The sequence below is a fragment of the Oncorhynchus nerka genome, linkage group LG11 (assembly GCF_034236695.1).
Source record: "Oncorhynchus nerka isolate Pitt River linkage group LG11, Oner_Uvic_2.0, whole genome shotgun sequence".
Classification (NCBI taxonomy): Eukaryota; Metazoa; Chordata; class Actinopteri; order Salmoniformes; family Salmonidae; genus Oncorhynchus; species Oncorhynchus nerka.
This window is the reverse complement of record NC_088406.1, coordinates 39,616,221-39,640,374: the sequence shown is the minus strand read 5'-3', so window position 1 is coordinate 39,640,374 and position 24,154 is coordinate 39,616,221. Positions and strand designations below refer to the sequence as shown.

General features: G+C 43.7%; 1 protein-coding gene across 1 annotated transcript in view; it reads right to left on the bottom strand.

Moving 5' to 3' along the window:
- Nucleotides 1-24,154, bottom strand: part of LOC115118987 (neurobeachin-like) — a 304,621-nt gene that overhangs the window by 174,816 nt on the left and 105,651 nt on the right. The window contains exons 37-38 of the mRNA XM_065024068.1: nucleotides 21,586-21,710; nucleotides 4,400-4,546 (exon numbers count right to left, since the gene is read on the bottom strand). Of these exons, the coding sequence (XP_064880140.1) occupies nucleotides 4,400-4,546; nucleotides 21,586-21,710 (272 nt within the window). The remainder of the gene's footprint in view (nucleotides 1-4,399; nucleotides 4,547-21,585; nucleotides 21,711-24,154) is intronic.

Genomic DNA, 24,154 nt, shown 5'->3' with positions numbered 1-24,154 from the left:
AACAACTCCGTGCCAATATATCCTCCAAACACCGGCTTCTCGGGCATTATCACTTAAATAAGGTCCCACAGTTGATAGTGCATATCGGAACAAAAACCAAGCCATGAGGTCGAAGGAATTGTCCATAGAGCTCCGAGACAGGATTGCGTCAAGGGACAGATCTGGGGAAGGGTACCAAAACATTTCTGCAGCATTGAAGGTCCCCAAGAACACAGTGGCCTCCATCATTCTTAAATGGAAGAAGTTTGGAACTACCAAGACTCTTCCTTGAGCTGGCCGCCCGGCCAAACAGAGCAATGGGGGAGAAGGACCTTAGTCAGGGAGGTGACCAAGAATCTGATGGTCACTGACAGAGCTCTAGAGATCCTCTGTGGAGATGGGAGAACCTTCCAGAATGACAACCATCTCTGCAGAACTCCACCAATCAGGCCTTTATGGTAGAGTGGCCAGACAGAAGCCACTCTTCAGTAAAAGGCACATGACAGCCCACTTGGAGTTTGCTAAAAGGCACCTAAAGACTCTCAGACCATGAGAAACAAGATTCTTTGTTCTGATGAAACCAAGATTGAACTCTTTGGCCTGAAAGCCAAGCATCACGTCTGGAGGAAACTTGGCACCATGCCTACAGTGAAGCATGTTGGTGGCTGGGGATGTTTTTTTTTACCTGATCGAAGACCTGAAAATAGCTGTGCAGCAACGCTCCCCATCTCCCCATCCCGTATATATATATATTTACATCTTTCTTCGCATATTTTTTATATGTTTTCTTTTCCAAAAAAACTTCAAAACACTCTCCTGCAACCCGCCTCACAATAGAAGCTAGCCAGAAGCTAACCAGAAGCTAACCAATTCACTGGCTAACGTTAGTTTTCAGCTAACCACGGTTGATGGTCATCAGCTATCCTTTAGCTCAAAAAGCTATCGCCAGTTCTGTACAACGCAACCGGACCTATTTTTCTCTCCATATCCCCGGATTTCAACCGAAAGCTCTGGACATTTACACCTGGATCTCCTAGCTAGCTCGCTGCTATCCGTGTGACTATTGGCTTACCACGATCCCGGAGCAAACATCAATTATTCCGGAGCTAGCCAGCTGGAGAGTTCCATCAGCCACTCCTGGGCTACAATCACTTATCCGTACCAGTTTTACTGCCGACGCGGAGCCCCACCGGGCCTTCACGACTGGACTACCGACGTTATCTGCCCGAGGGAATTATTCAACTGGCCCCTCTGTCGCAACGTTACCTGAACGCCCATCTGAGTCCATCTAATCGTTAGCTGTCTTATCGGCTGCTATCTGAATAGATCTATCGGAAAAATGTTCTTGGGTCACTATAACTATATCTATTTTGCCAATTGGACTGATCCCCTCTACCACACGGAACCCCACTAATCTACCGACGGAAACGCACGAGGTGGCTAAAAACAGACCTCCATCCTATGCTAGCTTGCTACCGATGGCCCGGCCTAGCTGTCTGAATCGCCGTTACCCCAACCAACCTCACTACTCACTGGACCCTTATGATCACTCGACTAAGCATGCCTCTCCTTAAATATGCCTTGTCCATTGCTGTTCTAATGAGTTTTTATTGGCTTAATTCACTGTAGCGCCTCTAGCCCTGCTCATTATACCTTATCCAACCTTTCAGTTCCACCACCCACACATGCGATGACATCACCTGGTTTCAATTATGTTTCTAGAGACAATATCTCTCTCATCATCACTCAATACTTAGGTTTCCCTCCACTGTATTCACATCCTACCATACCTTTGTCTGTACATTATACCTTGAAGCTATTTTATCGCCCCCAGAAACCTTTTACTCTCTGTTCCAGACGTTCTAGACGACCAATTCTCATAGCTTTTAGCCGTACCCTTATCCTTCTCCTCCTCTGTTCCTCTGGTGATGTAGAGGTGAATCCAGGCCCTGCAGTGCCTAGCTCCACTCCTATTCCCCAGGCGCTCTCTTTTGATGACTTCTGTAACCCTAATAGCCTTGGTTTCATGCATGTCAACATTAGAAGCCTCCTCCCTAAGTTTGTTTTATTCACTGCTTTAGCACACTCTGGCAACCCGGATGTTTTAGCCGTGTCTGAATCCTGGCTTAGGAAGACCACCACAAATTCTGAAAACTTTATCCCTAACTACAACATTTTCAGACCTTTCTAAGGTCTTCGAAAGCCAAGTCAACAAACAGATTACCGACCATTTCGAATCCCACCACACCTTCTCCGCTATGCAATCTGGTTTCAGAGCTGGTCATGAGTGCACTTCAGCCACGCTCAAGGTCCTAAACGATATCTTAACTGCCATCAATAAGAAACAATACTGTGCAGCCGTATTCAATGATCTAGCCAAGGCTTTCGACTCTGTCAATCACCACATCCTCATCGGCAGACTAGATAGCCTTGGTTTCTCAAATGATTGCCTCGCCTGGTTCACCAATTACTTCTCTGATAGAGTTCAGTGTGTCAAATCGGCCTGTTGTCCGGGCCTCTGACAGTCTCTATGGGGGTGCCTCAGGGTTAAATTCTTGGACCGACTCTCTTCTCTGTATACATCAATGATGTCGCTCTTGCTGCTGGTGAGTCTCTGATCCACCTCTACGCAGACGACACCATTCTGTATACTTCTGGCCCTTCTTTGGACACTGTGTTAATAACCCTCCAGACGAGCTTCAATGCCATACAACTCTCCTTCCGTGGCCTCCAATTGCTCTTAAATACAAGTAAAACTAAATGCATGCTCTTCAACCGATCACTGCCTGCACCTGCCCACTCGTCCAACATCACTACTCTGGACGGTTCTGACTTAGAATATGTGGACAACTACAAATACCTAGGTGTCTGGTTAGACTGTAAACTCTCCTTCCAGACTCACAATCCGTTTTGTCACCAAAGCCCCATATACTACCCACCACTGCGACCTGTACACTCTCGTTGTCTGGCCCTCGCTTCATACTCGTCGCCAAACCCACTGACTCCAGGTCATCTACAAGACCCTGCTAGGAAAGGTCCCCCCTTATCTCAGCTCGCTGGTCACCATAGCGGCACCTACCTGTAGCACGTGCTCCAGCAGGTATATCTCTCTGGTCACCCCCAAAACCAATTCTTCTTTTGGCCGCCTCTCTTTCCAGTTCTCTGCTGCCAATGACTGGAACGAACTACAAAAATCTCTGAAACTGGAAACACTTATCTCCCTCACTAGCTTTAAGTACCAGCTGTCAGAGCAGCTCACATATTACTACAAATGTACATAGCCCATCTATAATTTAGCCCAAACAACTACCTCTCCCCTTACTGGATTTATTTATTTTGCTCCTTTGCATCCCATTATTTCTATCTCTACTTCCCACATTCTTCACTGCAAATCTACCATTCCAGTGTTTTACTTGCTATATTGTATTTACTTCGCCACCATGGCCTTTTTTTGCCTTTACCTCCCTTATCTCACCTCATTTGCTCACATATGTATATTGACTGTTTGTTTTACTCCATGTGTAACTCTGTGTTGTTGTATGTGTCGAACGGCTTTGCTTTATCTTGGTCAGGTCGCAATTGTAAATGAGAACTTGTTCTCAACTTGCCTACCTGGTTAAATAAAGGTGAAATAAAAATAATAATACAAATTTAAAATCTAACCTGACAGAGCTTGAGAGGATCTGCAGAGAAGAATGGGAGAAATACAGGTGTGCCAAGTTGATAGCGTCATACCCAAGAAGACTCAAGGCTGTAATCTCTGCCAAAGGTGCTTCAACAAAGTACTAAGTAAAGGGTCTGAATACTTATGTAAATGTGATGTTTACATTTTTAAAAAATTATAAATTAGCAAAAATGACTTAAAACCTGTTTTTGCTTTGTCATTATGGGGTATTGTGTGTAGATTGATGAGGGGAAAAAATACAATTTAATCCATTTTAGAATAAGGCTGTAAGTTAAAGAGGTCTGAATACTTCCCAAATGCACTGTAGGGTGCATTCCAAATGGCACCCTATTGCACTACTTTTGACCAAAGTACTATGTGCCCTAGTCAAAAGTAGTGCACTAACTAAATAATAGGGTGCCATTTGATACGCAGTCATGTTCAGATTGATCATCCTTCCGGAAATCAATATAGTTTAACTTGGACTGACATGACTGACCTCTGGAGACAAACAGGCGAGGAAGGAACGGCGCTGGAGAACCAAAACAACACAGAACGGTTTGTTTCACACACACACTATCACACAGGAACTACACTTTCACCTGAACACCTTGGAAACACTGTCCAGATCCACTTACACTGCCAAACACATAAACCATGACCCAAACATAGGATAAATATGTGCGTGTTTGTGTGTGTATGTGTGTGTGTGTGTGTGTGTGTGTGTGTGAGTGCGTGTTTGTGTATGCGTCTCACCAGCCAGGTTGTCCATCTCTTTCTCCTGCAGCAGACTGGCAGTGTCATCGTCTCCATCCAACATCAGGTCCGTCTCTGGGCTCTGATTGGCTACTGTCTGGCTGTGGAACCCCTTCTTCGACTTGACCAACTCATCCTCCTTGCTGCCTGGAGGGGGAGTGGGGAGGGTCAGAAAGACAAAACAGTAGGAACAGTCAGTCAGAGAACAGTCAGAACAGAGGGTGGCGAGAGAGGAATAGTCAGAAAAATCTGAAAACAGTCAGAACAGTCATACAGCCAGAGAACAGTCAGACAGAACAGCCAGGAAACATTCAGACAGCTAAACATCTCAACCCTGAACCCTAAAGAGCAGATTCAAATCAGTGTGGAAAGATAAAGAGATTAAAAATGCTTTCAAGTGTCACATCAGGGGAGCCAAAGGGGAATCTGGTTTTGATAGTTTTCTAAAACGCATACCATAACATCCGGCAAGCTACAAAAGTCTGGATTATCCAGTACCCACAATCTCTACATGAAACATCCAATGATGACTGACTTAGAGTAAAAAGAAGTGTACTGTAGTATTTCATAACTATTGACATCAGAACCCACAGTGAACATATGAACACATTTAATACTTTTCCAGCATCTAAACTGATAGGCTGTTTCAGAGTTTGTTGTCAGACAAGATAAACTATGAAACACTGTTTTCTCTATAGAAAGCGGCAACAGAGTGCTGAGAATATATCTCCTGCTCAGAGTCTTTTGGAACTGTATCTATTGGCTGCTGCTGCTTTCAGAGCTCAGACAGAACCACATTGAACAAACAGATCAATTAATAGACTGGTAACCACCACATCTCATCATACGGCCATACAGGAACAGTCTAGTGGAACAGGACCATCCCTCTACAGGCTGTGTCCCACCTTAAAGTTCACCCACACTATACAGTACATACAGACTATACAGTACATACAGACTATACAGTACATACAGACTATACAGTACATCCAGACTATACAGTACATCCACACCATACAGTACATACGGACTATACAGTACATACAGACTATACAGTACATCCACACCATACAGTACATACAGACTATACAGTACATCCACACCATACAGTACATACAGACTATACAGTACATCCACACCATACAGTACATACAGACTATACAGTACATCCACAGCATACAGTACATACAGACTATACAGTACATCCACAGCATACAGTACATACAGACTATACAGTACATCCACACCATACATCCACACCATACAGTATGCACAGACTATACAGTACATCCACACCATACAGCACATCCAGACTATACAGTACATACAGACTATACAGTACATCCCCACCATACAGTACATACGGACTATACAGTACATCCACACCATACAGTACATACAGACTATACAGTAAATCCACACCATACAGACTATACAGTACATACGGACTATACAGTACACACCATACAGTACATACAGACTATGCAGTACATCCACACCATACAGTATGCACAGACTATACAGTACATCCACACCATACAGCACATACAGACTATACAGTACATACGGACTATACAGTACATCCACACCATACAGTACATCCACACCATACAGTACATCCACACCATACAGTACATACAGACTATACAGTACATACAGACTATACAGTACATCCACACCATACAGTACATACGGACTATACAGTACATCCCCACCATACAGTACATACAGACTATACAGTACATCCACACCATACAGTACATACAGACATACAGTAAATCCACACCATACAGACTATACAGTACACGGACTATACAGTACATACAGTACATACAGACTATGCAGTACATCCACACCATACAGTATGCACAGACTATACAGTACATCCACACCATACAGCACATACAGACTATACAGTACATACGGACTATACAGTACATCCACACCATACAGTACATCCACACCATACAGTACATCCACACCATACAGTACATACAGACTATACAGTAAATCCACACCATACAGTATGCACAGACTATACAGTACATCCACACCATACAGCACATACAGACTATACAGTACATACAGACTATACAGTACATCCACACCATACAGTACATCCACACCATACAGTACATCCACACCATACAGTACCTACAGACTATACAGTACATCTAAATGCCTTAAACTGCCTTCATCAAGTTGTCAGCCGCAGCTCAACCCCTAGCCTAAACCCACCCCAGACCAGCCCAACCCATCCCAAGAACAATACTAGCCCCAGCCGAACCCCAACCCCAGCCCAAACTCAACCCCAACCCTAGCCCTACCCCTACCCCAACCCAACCCAGACCCACCCAACCCCACCCACCCCCAACCCTAGCCCCAAACCCAGCCTAACCCCAGCCCCAACCCCAGCCCAACCCTAGCTCCAGCTCAACCCCACCCCAAGCTCAGCACAACCCCAGCATGCCAGCTAAACCCATCCCCATCCCCAGCACACGCCTGCTACACATGACCTCACAGAGATGCTTGTGAGGATTTGTCTTCTTTAAGGTCATACAGTATCTGTGAGAAACAGGAACTCTCTCTGTGTGTAAGAAAAGCAGCAGAACACGTCTGGAAAAATGGGAGGTGTCTGACACTCGTCTGCCATGTTTTCTCTCAGCGAGGCTCTCAGTATGCCTGGCGCTCCTAGAAGGAACAAGCACCTTGTCTTGAAGAGGTCTCCTGCAACTGTTGTCAGCACGATTACTGTGAAAAAAGCAGCTTCCTGCTCTGTCTCGTGTCTGGAGAGCTTTCATCAGACGCATGGAAGAAGTTGGAGTGTTTCGGAAGTGAATTCTGTGTAGCGTTAAAGAAAGGCCAGAGCCATCTAGCAGCCAGCAAGCAGTCAGCCAGCCAGCAGCCAGCCACTCGTCTAGCATCAAAGAGAAGAGAGTGAAACTTAAAACTGTAATTCAGTAAAGCGTCATTATCCTTCATAGGGTCAACGAGGGGAAGCTGAGCAGAGAAGCTGACTCTCTGATTGGCACGATGGAGCAGAGGACCCGAGTGGGAACTAGACTAAATAAACCATGCTGATTTCTACGGGCATGCCACCAACATCAATAAGAGAGAATGAGAGCGAGCGAGCAACAGAGAGAGCAAGAGAAAGAGAAAAGGAGAGCAAAAAAAAGGGAGAGGAGGGGACCGAGCAAACTGCTTTGTCCACAATGCAATTTAGTTATCAAGGGGTAAAATATAGGGTTATAAATAATCAGAAAAAAAGAAGCAGGACAGGGAGAGAAAATGTGCTGACATGAAAAGCCATCTTGTCATGAGTGATAGCCACTCCACTCAGAGATGTTCCCTAATCAAAGCGGGCGGTGAGATAGATGGCCGTTTGTCAACATTAAGATCTGACAGCGCTGAGGTGTCAAGGCTGCCTCGTTAGAAAGCTTTTAAATCCTCCACCTTTCCCTTCACAACACACGGAGGAGGAGGAAAGAGATTGGGACACTTTGTTTCAACCATAATTCATTTCTTTAGTCTGTGACCTAAACAGGACATCATCCCACAGACCCTAACCCTGTGGCACAAATAGCAGCACTATCACAAACTCTACCTGCAGCAGGGTTAACCAGTATAATACTTATCTTTCTACACTCCAATCACCTAAGGCCTTCTGCAAATAATTTGGGATGGAACAACGTATTAAAGCCAATCCAAAATAAGTATAAATTTAACTTAAAACAATTTAACATTGATATTGTGTTTTTATATAGGAAGAATGCCAAATATAAGGTGATCAGGTTTATGATTCAGAATCAACAAGAAAAGAAAAGAAAAGCATTGAAGATAGGGACCGGGAGTGGAAGAGAGAGGGAGAGAGAGAAAAAGGGGGAGAGAGCGAGAGGAGGAGGAAGTGAGAGCAAAGCTAATGTCACCCATTCCCTATCGCCATGTCAACAGGACAGACTGACACATTTTCAATGTTTCCACTACGAGGACATTTCCCTCCTAGTCCGAGGGTGATGATAGCAAGTGGATGTGGGCTTTCAGCTTTGGTCAAATAAAGTTTACAATCTCAGAGAAGGGAACTATTTTAGTGTTCAGTAGTTTTACTGTTCAATGTGGAATAGATAATAGTTGATAAGCTTCTAAAAAAGAAGCAAAGGCTCAAACTGATATATAACGGTCCATGTTTTATATATTGGGAGAACCCTGAAGTATTCTATGGCATGAGCCTTTCATTTTTATAGCCTCAGTCAGAGTCAAGGAGCATGTGTTTTTCTTGGTCTCCTACGTCTCATAAGCCCCAACCTCTCGCTCCTCAAGGAGAAACTCTATCACATGTTGTTTCACTTAACAGCCTACTCTGCTACAGTACATTTCCCAACAGAGGAATAAGTCTAATGGCAAATATACTTTAGAATAATTCAATATATACAACCATAAATAAAAGATGAAACATTAGAATTACAGTGGAGCTTTTTTTTAATCACAAATATTGTACATAAATTACACAAAGTGGATCAAACAAAATGGGCAATACTGCTATGCAGGACATGTATATTTACTGCAAAAGGAAAAGTCTGAACATCCATCATTTATGTTTTGGAAAGTCATTAAAAAAGCTTTATGTTGTGTGTTCGTCCACCACACTAGCGACCTGACCAGAACCGTTTTGGAGAGAACTGTTCCTCCTATGCCTCCACGCTACCAACACAGATCCCGCCCAGAACAGCGAAATCGGAGACAGATGCAAAGTTTTAGCGTTTGTTTTGGACAGTAACAGCAATGCAGAATGGGCTTTTTCCTCCTCTTTTCTTGCCTCTTGCCTCTTGCCTCTCTCCAGACACTGTTCCCAGATGGGGGTGTCCCTCTACCCCTAACAAACCCAGCCTTAATTAACCCATGCCTACTTGTCTCTGTAAAGTCTCTATGCTTTATGACATGATAATCCTACAGAGTGATAACAGGGAAAAACACCACTCTGTCTCCTTGCACTGCTTCATGAACTGTGTTTAATATAGTAGCATTTCCTATTCACATAGCAGTGTTTCCTTAACTGTAGTCCCCTCTTCTCTTCTCTTCCATTTTCCAGCCTACATCATTCCCAGATCTCTCTCTGCCCTCCTATGCAGCCTCTCTCCCTCCCCCCGCCTCTCTCTCCACGGGATTCACATTCCACACGATACAAGCAGTCCAGCATCACTGAACCCTGGGATAGTCTGAACGCTGGGAGACGCTGCTCAGTCTAAAACAGGAAAAGATAAGAGACAGAGAGTAGAAACAGAAAGTAGACAGAGAGTAGAAACATAGAGTAGAGAGTAGAAACAAAGAGTAGAAACAGAGAGTAGAGAGGGAGTAGAAACAGAGTAGAGAGAGTAGAAACTGAGAGTAGAAACAGAGAGTAGAGACAGAGTAGAGAGAGTGAGTAGAAACAAAGAGTAGAGAGAGAGTAGAAACAGAGAGTAGAGAGAGAGTAGAAACAGAGAGTAGAAAGAGAGTGGAAACCAAGAGTAGAGAGAGAGTAGAAACAGAGAGTAGAAACAAAGAGTAGAGAGAGAGTAGAAACAGAGAGTAGAAACAAAGAGTAGAGAGAGAGTAGAAACAGAGAGTAGAGACAGAGAGTAGAAACAGAGAGTAGAGAGAGAGAGTAGAAACAGAGAGTAGAGAGAGAGAGTAGAAACAGAGAATACAGAGAGTAGAAACAGAGAGTAGAGAGAAAGTAGAAACAGAGAGTAGAGAGTAGAAACAGAGTAGAAACAGAGTAGAGAGAGAGTAGAAAGAGAGAGTAGAGACAGAGAGTAGAGAAAGAGTAGAGACAGAGAGAGAGAGAGTAAAAGCAGAGTAGAGACAGAGAGTAGAAACAAAGAGTAGAGAGAGAGAGTAGAGAGAGAATAGAAACAGAGAGTAGAGAGAGTAGAGAAAGAGTAGAACCAGAGTAGAGAGAGAGTAGAAACAGAGAGTAGAAACAGAGAGTAGAGAGAGAGTAGAAACAGAGAGTAGAACCAGAGAGTAGAGAGTAGAAACAGAGAGTAGAGAGAGAGAGAGTAGAGGGAGAGAGTAGAAACAGAGTCGAGAGAAAGTAGAAACAGAGTAGAGAGTAGAAACAGAGAGTAGAGACAGAGCAGAGAGAGAGTAGAAACAGAGAGTAGAGAGAGTAGAAAGAGAGTAGAGACAGAGAGTAGAAAGAGAAGAGACAGAGAGTAGAGACAGAGAGTAGAGAGATAGTAGAGACAGAGCGTGGAGAGAGAGAGTAGTAACAGAGTAGAGACAGAGAGTAGAGAGAAAGTAGAGTTAGAGTAAAGATAGAGTAGAGAGAAAGAGTAGAGAGAGAGTAGAAACAGAGAGGAGAGAGAGTAGAAACAGAGAGTAGAGAGAGAGTAGAAACAGAGAGAGTAGAGACAGAGAGTAGAGAGAGAGTAGACAGAGTAGAGAGAGATAGTTGAAACAGAGAGGAGAGAGAGAGTAGAAACAGAGAGTAGAGAGAGAGTAGAAACAGAGTAGAAACAGAGAGAGAGAGTAGAGACAGAGAGTAGAGAGATATAGTAGAAACAGAGAGTAGAGAGAGAGAGTAGAGACAGAGAGTAGAGAGAGAGTAGAAACAAAGATTAGAGAGAGAGTAGAAACAGAGAGGAGAAACAAAGAGTAGAGAGAGAGTAGAAACAGAGAGTAGAGAGAGAGTAGAAACAGAGAGTAGAGAGAGAGAGATTAGAAACAGAGAATACAGAGAGAGTAGAAACAGAGAGTAGAGAGAAAGTAGAAACAGAGATTAGAGAGTAGAAACAGAGTAGAAACAGAGTAGAAACAGAGAGTAGAAAGAGAGAGTAGAGACAGAGAGTAGAAACAGAGTAGAGACAGAGAGGAGCGACAGAGAGCAGAGAGAGAGTAGAGTTAGAGTAAATACAAAGTAGAGAGAGAGTAGAAACAGAGAGTAGAGACAGAGAGTAGAGAGAGTGAGACAGAGAGTAGAGACAGAGAGTAGAGACAGAGTAGAAACGGAGTAGAGACAGAGGTGAGAGAGAGAGTAGAGTTAGAGTAAAGACAGAGTAGAGAGAGAGAGAGTAGAGAGAGAATAGAAACAGAGAGTAGAGACAGAGTAGAGAGAGAGAGTAGAAACAGAGAGACAGAGAGTAGAGAGAGCGTAGAGACAGAGAGTAGAGAAATAGTAGAGACAGAGAGTAGAGAAAGAGTAGAGACAGAGAGTAGAGAGAGAGTAAAAGCAAAGTAGAGACAGAGAGTAGAAACAAAGAGTAGAGAGAGAGAGTAGAGAGAGTAGAGAAAGAGTAGAAACAGAGTAGAGGGAGAGTAGAAACAGAGAGTAGAGAGAGAGTAGAAACAGAGAATACAGAGAGAGTAGAAACAGAGAGTAGAGAGAGACAGAGAGTAGAGACAGAGAGTAGAACCAGAGAGTAGAGAGTAGAAACAGAGAGTAGAAACAGAGAGTAGAGAGAGAGAGGGAGAGAGTAGAGGGAGAGTAGAAACAGAGAGAAGAAACAGAGTCGAGAGAAAGTAGAAACAGAGTAGAGAGTAGAAACAGAGAGTAGAGAGAGAGTAGAAACAGAGAGTAGAGAGAGTAGAGACAGAGAGTAGAAAGAGAAGAGACAGAGAGTAGAGACAGAGAGTAGAGAGAGAGTAGAGACAGAGCGTAGAGAGAGAGAGAGTAGTAACCGAGTAGAGACAGAGAGTAGAGAGAAAGTAGAGTTAGAGTAAAGATAGAGTAGAGAGAGAGTAGAAACAGAGAGGAGAGAGAGAGTAGAAACAGAGAGTAGAGAGAGAGTAGAAACAGAGAGTAGAGAGTAGAAACAGAGTAGAGACAGAGAGTAGAAAGAGAAGAGACAGAGAGTAGAGACAGAGAGTAGAGAGAGTAGAGACAGAGCGTAGAGAGAGTAGTAACCAGTAGAGACAGAGAAAGTAGAGTTAGAGTAAAGATAGAGTAGAGAGAGAGTAGAAACAGAGAGGAGAGAAGTAGAGTAACAGAGAGAGAGAGAGAGTAGAGAGAAATAGAGAGAGAGTAGAGACAGAGAGTAGAAAGAGAGAGTAGAGTAGAGACAGAGAGTAGAGAGAGATAGTAGAAACAGAGAGTAGAGAGAGAGAGAGAGTAGAGACAGAGAGTAGAGAGACATAGTAGAAACAGAGAGTAGAGACATAGTAGAAACAGAGAGTAGAGAGTAGAACCAGAGTAGAGAGAGTAGAAACAGAGAGTAGAGAGAGTAGAAAGAGAGTAGAGACAGAGAGTAGAAAGAGAAGAGACAGAGAGTAGAGACAGAGAGTAGAGAGTGAGTAGAGACAGAGCGTGAGAGAGAGTAGTAACCGAGTAGAGACAGAGAGTAGAGAGAAAGTAGAGTTAGAGTAAAGATAGAGTAGAGAGAGAGTAGAAACAGAGAGGAGAGAGAGAGTAGAAACAGAGAGTAGAGAGAGAGTAGAGAGAGAGTAGAAACAGAGAGTAGAAATAGAGAGAGAGAGTAGAGACAGAGAGTAAAGAGAGAGTAGAGAGAGTAGAGACAGAGAGTAGAGAGAGATAGTAGAAACAGAGAGTAGAGAGAGAGTAGAGAGAGTAGAGACAGAGAGTAGAGAGACATAGTAGAAACAGAGAGTAGAGAGAGTAGAGAAAGAGTAGAACCAGAGTAGAGAGAGAGTAGAAACAGAGAGTAGAGAGAGTAGAAAGAGAGTAGAGACAGAGAGTAGAAAGAGAAGAGACAGAGAGTAGAGACAGAGAGTAGAGAGATAGTAGAGACAGAGCGTAGAGAGAGAGAGTAGTAACAGAGTAGAGACAGAGAGTAGAGAGAAAGTAGAGTTAGAGTAAAGATAGAGTAGAGAGAAAGAGTAGAGAGAGAGTAGAAACAGAGAGGAGAGAGAGTAGAAACAGAGAGTAGAGAGAGAGTAGAAACAGAGAGTAGAAACAGAGAGAGTAGAGACAGAGAGTAGAGAGAGAAGAGACAGAGAGTAGAGAGATATAGTAGAAACAGAGAGTAGAGAGAGTAGAGACAGAGAGTAGAGAGAGATAGTAGAGAGAGAGTAGAGACAGAGTAGAGAGAGTGTAGAAACAGAGAGTAGAGAGAGAGTAGAAACAGAGAGTAGAAACAGAGAGATATAGTAGAAACAGAGTAGAGAGAGAGAACAAGAGAGAGAGTAGAGACAGAGAGTAGAGAGAGAGTAGAAACAAAGATTAGAGAGAGAGTAGAAACAGAGAGGAGAAACAAAGAGTAGAGAGAGAGTAGAAACAGAGAGTAGAGAGAGAGTAGAAACAGAGAGTAGAGAGAGAGAGAGTAGAAACAGAGAATACAGAGAGAGTAGAAACAGAGAGTAGAGAGAAAGTAGAAACAGAGAGTAGAGAGTAGAAACAGAGAGTAGAAACAGAGTAGAAACAGAGTAGATAGAGAGTAGAAACAGAGAGTAGAGAGAGAGAGTAGAAAGAGAGAGTAGAGACAGAGAGTAGAAACAGAGTAGAGACAGAGAGGAGCAACAGAGAGCAGAGAGAGAGTAGAGTTAGAGTAAAGACAAAGTAGAGAGAGAGAGTGGAAACAGAGAGTAGAGAGAGTGAGACAGAGAGTAGAGACAGAGAGTAGAGACAGAGTAGAAACGGAGTAGAGACAGAGGTGAGAGAGAGTAGAGTTAGAGTAAAGACAGAGTAGAGAGAGAGAGTAGAGAGATAATAGAAACAGAGAGTAGAGACAGAGAGTATAAACAGAGAGTAGAGAGAGAGTAGAAACAGAGAGACAGAGAGTAGAGAGAGCGTAGAGACAGAGAGTAGAGAAAGAGTAGAGACAGAGAGTAGAGAAAGAGTAGAGACAGAGAGTAGAGAGAGAGAGTAAAAGCAGAGTAGAGACAGAGAGTAGAAACAAAGAGTAGAGAGAGAGAGTAGAGAGAGAATAGAAACAGAGAGTAGAGAGAGTGGAGAAAGAGTAGAAACAGAGTAGAGAGAGAGTAGAAACAGAGAGTAGAGAGAGTAGAAACAGAGAATACAGAGAGAGTAGAAACAGAGAGTAGAGAGAGAGACAGAGAGTAGAGACAGAGAGTAGAACCAGAGAGTAGAGAGTAGAAACAGAGAGTAGAAACAGAGAGTAGAGAGAGAGAGAGTAGAGGGAGAGAGTAGAGGGAGAGTAGAAACAGAGAGTAGAGAGAGAGTAGAAACAGAGAGTAGAGTAGAAACAGAGAGTAGAGACAGAGAGTAGAAAGAGAAGAGACAGAGAGTAGAGACAGAGAGTAGAGAGAGAGTAGAGATAGAGCGTAGAGAGAGAGAGAGTAGTAACCGAGTAAAGACAGAGAGTAGAGAGAAAGTAGAGTTAGAGTAAAGATAGAGTAGAGAGAGAGTAGAAACAGAGGAGAGAGAGAGTAGAGAGAGATAGTAGAAACAGAGAGTAGAGAGAGAGTAGAAACAGAGAGTAGAAACAGAGAGAGAGAGTAGAGAGAGAGAGTAGAGACAGAGAGTAGAGACAGAGAGTAGAGAGAGATAGTAGAAACAGAGAGTAGAGAGAGAGAGTAGAGACGGAGTAGAGAGAGAGTTGAAACAGGGAGTAGACAGAGAGTAGAGAGAGAGTAAAGACAGAGAGTAGAGACAGAGAGTAGAGAGAGAGTAGAAACAGAAAGTAGAAACAGAGAGTAGAGAGAGAACGAGAGAGAGAGAGTAGAGACAGAGAGTAGAGAAAGAGTAGAGACAGAGAGTAGAGAGTAGAGAGAGAGTAGAAACAGAGAGTAGAGAAAGAGTAGAGACAGAGAGTAGAGAGTAGAGAGAGAGTAGAAACAGAGAGTAGAGAGAGAGAATAGAGAGAGAGAGAGAGTAGAGACAGAGATTAGAGAGAGTAGAAAGAGAGTAGAGACAGAGTAGAGTGAGAGAGTCGAAAGAGATGCCTTGTAGCTAGATGCTCTGTAGCTATAGCTAGATGCCCTGTAGCTAGATGCTCTGTAGCTATAGCTAGATGCCCTGTAGTTAGATGCTCTGTAGTTGGATGCTCTGTAGCTAAATGTTCGGTTGCTAGATGCTCTATAGCTAAATACCCTGTAGCTAGATGCCTTGTAGCTAAATGCTCTGTAGCTAAATGTTCTGTTGCTAGATGCTCTGTAGCTAGATATCCTGTAGCTAGATGCTCTGGAGCTAGATAATCTATAACTAAATGTTCTGTTGCTAGATGCTCTGAAGCTAGATACCCTGTAGCTAGATAGCCTGTAGCTAGATGCCTTGTAGCTAGATGCTCTGTAGCTAGATGCTCTGTAGCTAGAAGCTATGGAGCTAGATGCTCTGTAGCTAGAAGCTCTGGAGCTAGATGCTCTGTAGTTAAATGCTCTGTAGCTAGATGCTCTGTAGCTAGAAGCTCTGGAGCTAGATGCTCTGTAGCTAGATGCTCTGTAGCTAGATGCTCTGTAGCTAGAAGCTCTGGAGCTAGATGCTCTGCAGCTAAAAGCTCTGGAGCTAGAAGCTCTGTAGTTATACCTTTACTCATCATTTACTGTATTATTGAGGTTCCAGGCATGCTCCACAGAGCTATACCTTAGAGAGCTCATTGAAAGTCAGTCAGACAACATGCAGCTCTCATCTCCTTCAGAGCGAATCTTCATTAGTCATAATAATGAACCAGGGAACGGCAGGCTAGAGAGGATATAGTATAATTTACAGAATGGTAGCAAGTGATGTGTGTTCTACTGCTATGTAGTAGAGTGTGTGTTTGTCTGCGTGTGCGTGAATTTGTGCGTGCATGTGTGTGCAAATTCTGCTGTAACGAGCTATGAAGATCAGTGTGTGAGTAGCAGAGGGTCAGAGAGAGCCTGATTGTCCACTACTTTTGACCAGAGCCTATGGGGGAATAAGGTGCCATTTGGGACACACACTGCCTGTTCATCTGAGTAAGGCAGCAAGGACACCTGGAGGTAGAACAGCCTGTTAAACACTGGATCAATATGAACCTGACTTCCATTTCATGGTTCCCCAGTTCCAATCAGCTAACTATATCATCTGCTGCAGCTACAGAACACAGAGGGTATAGTCATACTGACAGACAGAGGGCAGAGACACAACGCTAACCCTCCTTAGTCCTCCTCACCCTGTCAATGTTGAAATTTCACATATTCAAGAAGCAACTGAAGAGTAAACTCTCTCAACAGGCATTCCCACTCAAATCTATATCTGTAATAACCACTACATAGCTAACAACCCACTGGCATTATGTTTTGTTAACTTCTATATCTGTAATAACCACTACATAGCTAACAACCCACTGGCATTATGTTTTGTTAACTTCTATATCTGTAATAACCACTACATAGCTAACAACCCACTAGCATTATGTTTTGTTAACTTCTATATCTGTAATAAACAGACTGTGTTCTATATATGTGTACTACGGTTGGTGGGAGTGGCTGTCAAACCACAGGAAACAGAGTTTGGAGACGGAGACTACTAACGATCTGATGCTCTAGATTATCCACTAAAGATACATCTCATCTTTAATATGGGCTGTGTCCCAAATCGCACAACATTTCCTATATAGAGCACTACTTTCGACCAAGGCCCATAAAGAGAGTGGGGGAGGGTAGAGATTGTGAGGGGGGTGGAAGAGGGGGAGAGCAAGAGAGAGAGAGCAAAAAATACAATCCTTCTCACAGGATAAACTTCTACATTATTGTAGTCATTAGAAGCACTGAGAGACACCAGGGTGTCAACAAGTCTTCAGACTGGGAGAGACACCACTGACATGCACATACGCCACCTACTAAAGGACAGGGAGAACAACAATTTACAAACAGGAAAAAAAGCATTGACAACATTATTTTCTTCAGGGTCTGCTGCAGAAAGAAAGCATCAGAACTAAGAGAGAGAGAAAGAGATGTTCCGCAGAGGTCGTCAGAGGACAGGAGAACCCTGTAGGATTAAGTGAGATTAAACAGCTCCTCCAATACATCTACACTAAACACACACACACACACACACACACACACACACACACACATTGTACTAGAATTTACTTGTTCAATGAATAGGATACTTCCCTCAGATTACACAGATCAACAAAGAATTCGAAAACAAACATACAACCCATATTTATGCTTATTTATTTTCCCTTGTGTACTTCAACCATTTGTACATTGTTACAACACTGTATATATACATAATATGACATTTGTAATGTCTTTATTGTTTTGAAACTTCTGTATGTGTAATGTTTACTGTTCATTTTTATTGTTTATTTCACTTTTGTATATTACAGTGAGGGAAACAAGTATTTGATCCCCTGCTGATTTTGTGTTTGCCCACTGACAAAGAAATGATCCGTCTATAATTTTAATGGTAGGTTTATTTGAACAGTGAGACACAGAATAACAACAACAAAAATCCAGAAAAACACATGTCAAAAATGTTACAAATGTATTTGCATTTTAATGAGGGAAATAAGTATTTGACCCCTCTGCAAAACATGACTTAGTACTTGGTGGCAAAACCCTTGTTAGCAATCACAGAGGTCAGACGTTTCTTGTAGTTGGCCACCAGGTTTGTATACATCTCAGGAGGGATTTTGTCCCACTCCTCTTTGCAGATCTTCTCCAAGTCATTAAGTTTTCGAGGCTGATGTTTGGCAATTTGAACCTTCAGCTCCCTCCACAGATTTTCTATGGGATTAAGGTCTGGAGACTGGCTAGGCCACTCCAGGACCTTAATGTGCTTCTTCTTGAGCCACTCCTTTGTTGCCTTGGCTGTGTGTTTTGGGTCATTGTCATGCTGGAATACCCATCCACGACCCATTTTCAATGCCCTGGCTGAGGGAAGGAGGTTCTCACCAAAGATTTGACGGTACATGGCCCCGTCCATCGTCCCTTTGATGCGGTGAAGTTGTCCTGCCCCCTTAGCAGAACAACACACCCAAAACATAATGTTTCCACCTCCATGTTTGACGGTGGGGATGGTGTTCTTGGGGTCTTAGGCAACATTCTTCCTCCTACAAACACGGCGAGTTGAGTTGATGCCAAAGAGGTCCATTTTGGTCTCATCTGATCACAACACTTTCACTCAGTTGTCCTCTGAATCATTCAGATGTTCATTGGCAAACTTCAGATGGGCATGTATATGTGCTTTCTTGAGCAGGGGGACCTTGCGGGTGCTGCAGGATTTCAGTCCTTCACGGCATAGTGTGTTACCAATTGTTTTCTTGGTGACTATGGTCCCAGCTGCCTTGAGATCATTGACAAGATCTTCCCATGTAGTTCTGGGCTGATTCCTCACCGTTCTCATGATCATTGCAACCACGAGGTGATATCTTGCATGGAGCCCCAGGCTGAGGGAGATTGACAGTTTGTTTGTGTTTCTTCCATTTGCGAATAATCGCACCAACTCTTGTCACCTTCTCACCAAGCTGCTTGGCGATGGTCTTGTAGCCCATTCCAGCCTTGTGTAGGTCTACAATCTTGTCCCTGACATCCTTGGAGAGCTCTTTGGTCTTGGCCATGGTGGAGAGTTTGGAATCCGATTGATTTATTGCCTCTGTGGACAGGTGTCTTTTATACAGGTAACAAACTGAGATTAGGAGCACTCTCTTTAAGAGTGTGCTCCTAATCTCAGCTTGTTACCTGTATAAAAGACACCTGGGAGCCAGAAATCTTTCTGATTGAGAGGGGGTCAAATACTTATTTCCCTCATTAAAATGCAAATAAATGTATAACATTTTTGACATGCGTTTTTCTGGATTTTTTGTTGTTATTCTGTCTCTCACTGTTCAAATAAACCTACCATTAAAATTATAGACTGATAATTTCTTTGTCAGTGGGCAAACATATAAAATCAGCAGGGGATTAAATAATTTTTTCCCTCGCTGTAGAGATGTCTGGACAGTTGAGAAAGGAACCATAGTAAAATAAGAAGCAGACGGTGTCATTATTGTGTGTGTGATATTAACATGGGCCACCTGCAGCCCAGAGAGAAACCAGCTGGTGTGTGTGTTATCTGTAGCAGTTGAGAGGCCAGATGACATGCTGACCCAACAGTCAGCTCCCCCAGCACAGCCAGCTACATCCCAAATGGCACCCTATTCCCTACACAGTGCACTACTTTTGACCAGAGCCTCTAGTCAAAAGTAATGCACTATGTAGGGAATAGGGTACCATTTGGGAAGCAGCCTCAATTACACAGAGACCAGTATGTGTGAGGTCAAAACTAGGGCTCAGAGTTTCTCCTGGAGGTCAAACTCCTGGTCCTCCTCATACTAGACCTGGCCCTCCTCGTACTAGACCTGGCCGTCCTCATACTAGACCTTGCCGTCCTCATACTAGACCTGGCCCTCCTCGTACTAGACCTGGCCCTCCTCGTACTAGACCTGGCCCTCCTCGTACTAGACCTGGCCCTCCTCGTACTAGACCTGGCCCTCCTCGTACTAGACCTGGCCGTCCTCATACTAGACCTTGCCGTCCTCATACTAGACCTGGCCCTCCTCGTACTAGACCTGGCCGTCCTCATACTAGACCTTGCCGTCCTCATACTAGACCTGGCCCTCCTCATAAAAGACCTGGGTCATCAGGCATTGGGCTAAAGACCTGGCCTAATGACTGCTCACCTCCATTCACTATGAAATATCATACCTCCCGATGTGTGCAGACAACTTGGATTTAATAGCATCAGAGAAATGAATGATGTTTTATCTTATAACATTGTTTTATTTGATGTGGAAGCATTTTTTATTTAAAGGTAGACTCAGCGAAATGACGTTGCCACGGGCAGCACCACAGATATTGAGATGAGTGAGATGCAAGACTTTGCTCTCACACAGTCACACACAGTATCTGCGCATGAGCACGGGTTCACATCACACTGTTACAGCGTGGAGGCCAGGGCACCAAGACAGCGGAGAAGTTGAGCCTCACACTTCAAGGCTCTTAGTTGTTGCGGAAATTGACCCACTATGCCGTTTATATTCTGAATCTACGTCATATCACAGAGTCTACCTTTAAACAAAATATTTTGAGATGTTTGTTCTTTGTAGAGTTTCTTAATCAATAGATGTTGTTCCCCTTGTTTCTTTACTCCATCTGCTCTGCTAGGTTTGCGTCCCAAGTGGCACCCTATTCCCATCAGTTTATAGTGCACTACCTTTGACCAGGGTCCACAGGGCTCTGGTCAAAAGTAGTGCACTATATAAGGAATAGGGTGCCACTTGGGACATAGACCTGTCAGTTTGAGACTAAGAGCACAACAGTAAAATGACTAAGTCTATAAAAATAAAATGTTTCATTGAACGGACGTGTCATGTTCAATTGACAGAGGCAGTAAATATGTTGCTTATAAAAATGACAATAAACTTCTCTCAGCTCAGCAACAGGCCCTGCCCATAGTACACGGTTCCACCCTGGACCCTGAGGACACTGAGACCCTTTATAATGCTGGCCTTGACAGTGAGAAGAACCCAGTGGTTGTCTGGGGTCATACAACATTATGAATGACAGGATTGTACTGTGTGGAGAGAGACGGTGGCTGTCATGTATCACCCTAACCCTGTCATGTATCACCCTAACCCTGTCATGTATCACCCTAACCCTGTCATGTATCACCCTAACCCTGTCATGTATCACCCTAACCCTGTCATGTATCACCCTAACCCTGTCATGTATCACCCTAACCCTGTCATGTATTTTTTTTTTTTTTAAATTATTTCACCTTTATTTAACCAGGTAGGCTAGTTGAGAACAAGTTCTCATTTGCAACTGCGACCTGGCCAAGATAAAGCATAGCAGTGTGAACAGACAACACAGACACTACACTGTCATGTATCACCCTAACCCTGTCATGTATCACCCTAACCCTAACCCTGTCATGTATCACCCAAACCCTGTCATGTATCACCCTAACCCTGTCATGTATCACCCTAACCCTGTCATGTATCACCCTAACCCTAACCCTGTCATGTATCACCCTAACCCTGTCATGTATCACCCTAACCCTAACATGTATCACCCAAACCCTGTCATGTATCACCCTAACCCTGTCATGTATCACCCTAACCCTAACCCTGTCATGTATCACCCAAACCCTAACCCTAACCACTGAGTATTCCATCAGTAGACTAGTTACTTCTACAGACCTTGTAGAATAGAGGACACGTCAGAAGCAGATATCATTATAGCCGACAAGAAAAACTGTTGAATTAGGGTTGCTTGTTACAGCTTTCAACCACACATCAATCAATTAATTCAATCAATCAGCCAGGTGCATGCTGACTAACCATAGTCGTCCAGCATCTTGCAGGGGATGTCCAGGTGGGTGGAGCCAAAGGGGTTCCGTACGAATCTCCGCCTCCTCCGTAAGTCGTCCTCCCAGTAATCCAGACGCCAGAAGTCATTCAGCTGACTGAGAGACAGACAGAGATAGACAGGTTAGACTAAGAGACAGGCAGAGATAGAGAGACAGGTTAGACTGAAAGACAGAGATAGACAGGTTAAACAGAGACAGACAGAGAGAGATAGACAGGTTAGACTGAGAGACAGACAGAGATAGACAGGTTAGACTGAAAGACAGACAGAGAGAGATAGACAGGTTAGACAGAGAGAGACAGAGAGAGATAGACAGGTTAAACAGAGACAGCCAGAGAGGGAGAGACAGGTTAGACTGAGAGACAGACAGAGAGATAGACAGGTTAGACTGAGAGATAGACAGGTTAGACAGAGACAGACAGAGATAGACAGAGAGAGGGAGAGAGAGAGAGAGAGAGAGACAGGCTAGACAGAGAAAGACAGATAGACAGGTTAGACAGAGCAGGTTAGAATACACACCACACACACACACACACACGCACGTACACACGCATGCAGGCAGGCAGGCACGCACACACACACACACACACACACACACACTACATAAAGTTCACACACAGCACCACAACACCAGGATCCATCCCCACAGCAGCAGCAGCAGCAGAAGCCACTACACTATAAATCACTAACACTCCCATTAACAAATACAGCATCAAATTACAAGTCTAAATGGCCCAGCTTGCCTCCTTTTTAACTATGTTTTTTAACAAGACTTATAAATCATAGAGGTAGGACTCTCAACACAGGCAGGGAGGGAGACAGGGCGGGATGGAGGGAGGCAGGGAGAGAAGGAGGGAGAGGGAGAAAGGAGGGTGGGAGGCAGGGAGAGGAGGGCGGCATGGAGGGACGGAGGCATGGAGGGAGGGAGGGAAGGTGGGAAGGAGGGAGGCAGCAACATGGGGTTTAATAATGATGGGGAGGGTCTGAGAACACTCCCTCCCTGTGTGTGTGTATGTGGAGCCATGATTAAAATAATGTGTTGAAATATTCATTGAAATGATTCCCAGAACCCTGGGGCAACCCAAAAGAAAATTGCATTTTTATTCATTATTAATAACAGCAAATTAGAGCCTTGAAAACCGGAGAGAAAGAAGGGAACAGCTCCAGCATGTGGTAACCATCTTGGTAAAAATGATTATTCCAACATTTGCAGGGAGGACCTGGGAAGGAGGATAATTTTACTGCTCGCAGCTAATGCAAACCATTAAGCAGTGGGCCCAGCATCAGGTTACTAAGTGCAGCTCTGGCTGGACACATTTCAAAGGCTTTGTGTTTCATTCAAGGGGAACTAAAAGCAGAAAACCACTGCAAGTCCTTTACGTCTAAACGAAGCTGTGGAGAGAAATATGGAGCGAGGGAGAGAGTGATGATTCAAGTAGAGCAGATGACAGTTTGGTCTGAGAAGATCCTCAGTCACATCAATGGACCATGTGCTTCATCTTCATCCTCTCCATCTAGACCAGAGTGAGGAACTACACAAGTCCTCCTTCTCTTCTGACCGTGTCCCACATGGCACCATATTCCCTATATACTGAGTGTATAAAACATTAGAAACAGCTTCCTAATATTGAGTTGCCATCAGAACGGCCTCAATTCATTGGGGCATTGACTCTACAAGGTGCCAAAAGCGTTCCACAGGGATGCTGGCCCATGTTGACTCTAATGCTTCCCACAGTTGTGTCAACTTGCCTGGATGTCCTTTGGATGGTGGACCACTCTTCATACACACAGGAAACTGTTGAGTGTGAAAAACCCAGCAGCGTTGCAGTTCTTGACACACTCAAACCTGTGTGCCTGACACCTACTACCATACCCCGTTCAAAGGCACTTAAATATTTTGTCTTGCCCATTCACCCTCTGAATGGCACATACACAATCCATGTCTCAATTGTCTCAAGGCTTAGAAATCGTTATTTATCCTGTCTCCTGCCCTTCATATACACTGATTGAAGTGCATTTTACAAGTGACATCAATAAGGGATCATAGCTTTCACCTGGTCAGTCGATATCACGGAAAGAGCCGTTCCTAATATTTTGTACACTCAGTGTATAGCGACCTACTTTCGGCCAGGGCTCTTTCATTTTCCTTTTACCAGTACAGAACCATATTAAAATGATGCCTCCACCTCCACCTTAAAAATGATCCAGTAAGAATGTATTACCACCACCAAAAACAAGAACAACAACCCAGACAGCTGCCCAGTTACCAATCCACCTCCAGTTTTGGCAATCTGGCTAGCAGCCAGGGCTACCATTGTATAGTCCCCCCCAATATTGAGTCAGTCTAAACAGATTAACTTGTTACAAGGGGATCACATCACCAAACCGCTCTATGAATATAATATGAATATAATATGAATTTAATATCTACAACTGTCAGTAAACTGAAGGCTCAGAAGACTTAGCAGGCCTTTGACAGCCACGAGAGCTCAGTCTCAGTTAAGCATCAATCAACTGTGTGTGTGTGTGTGAGTGTGTGTG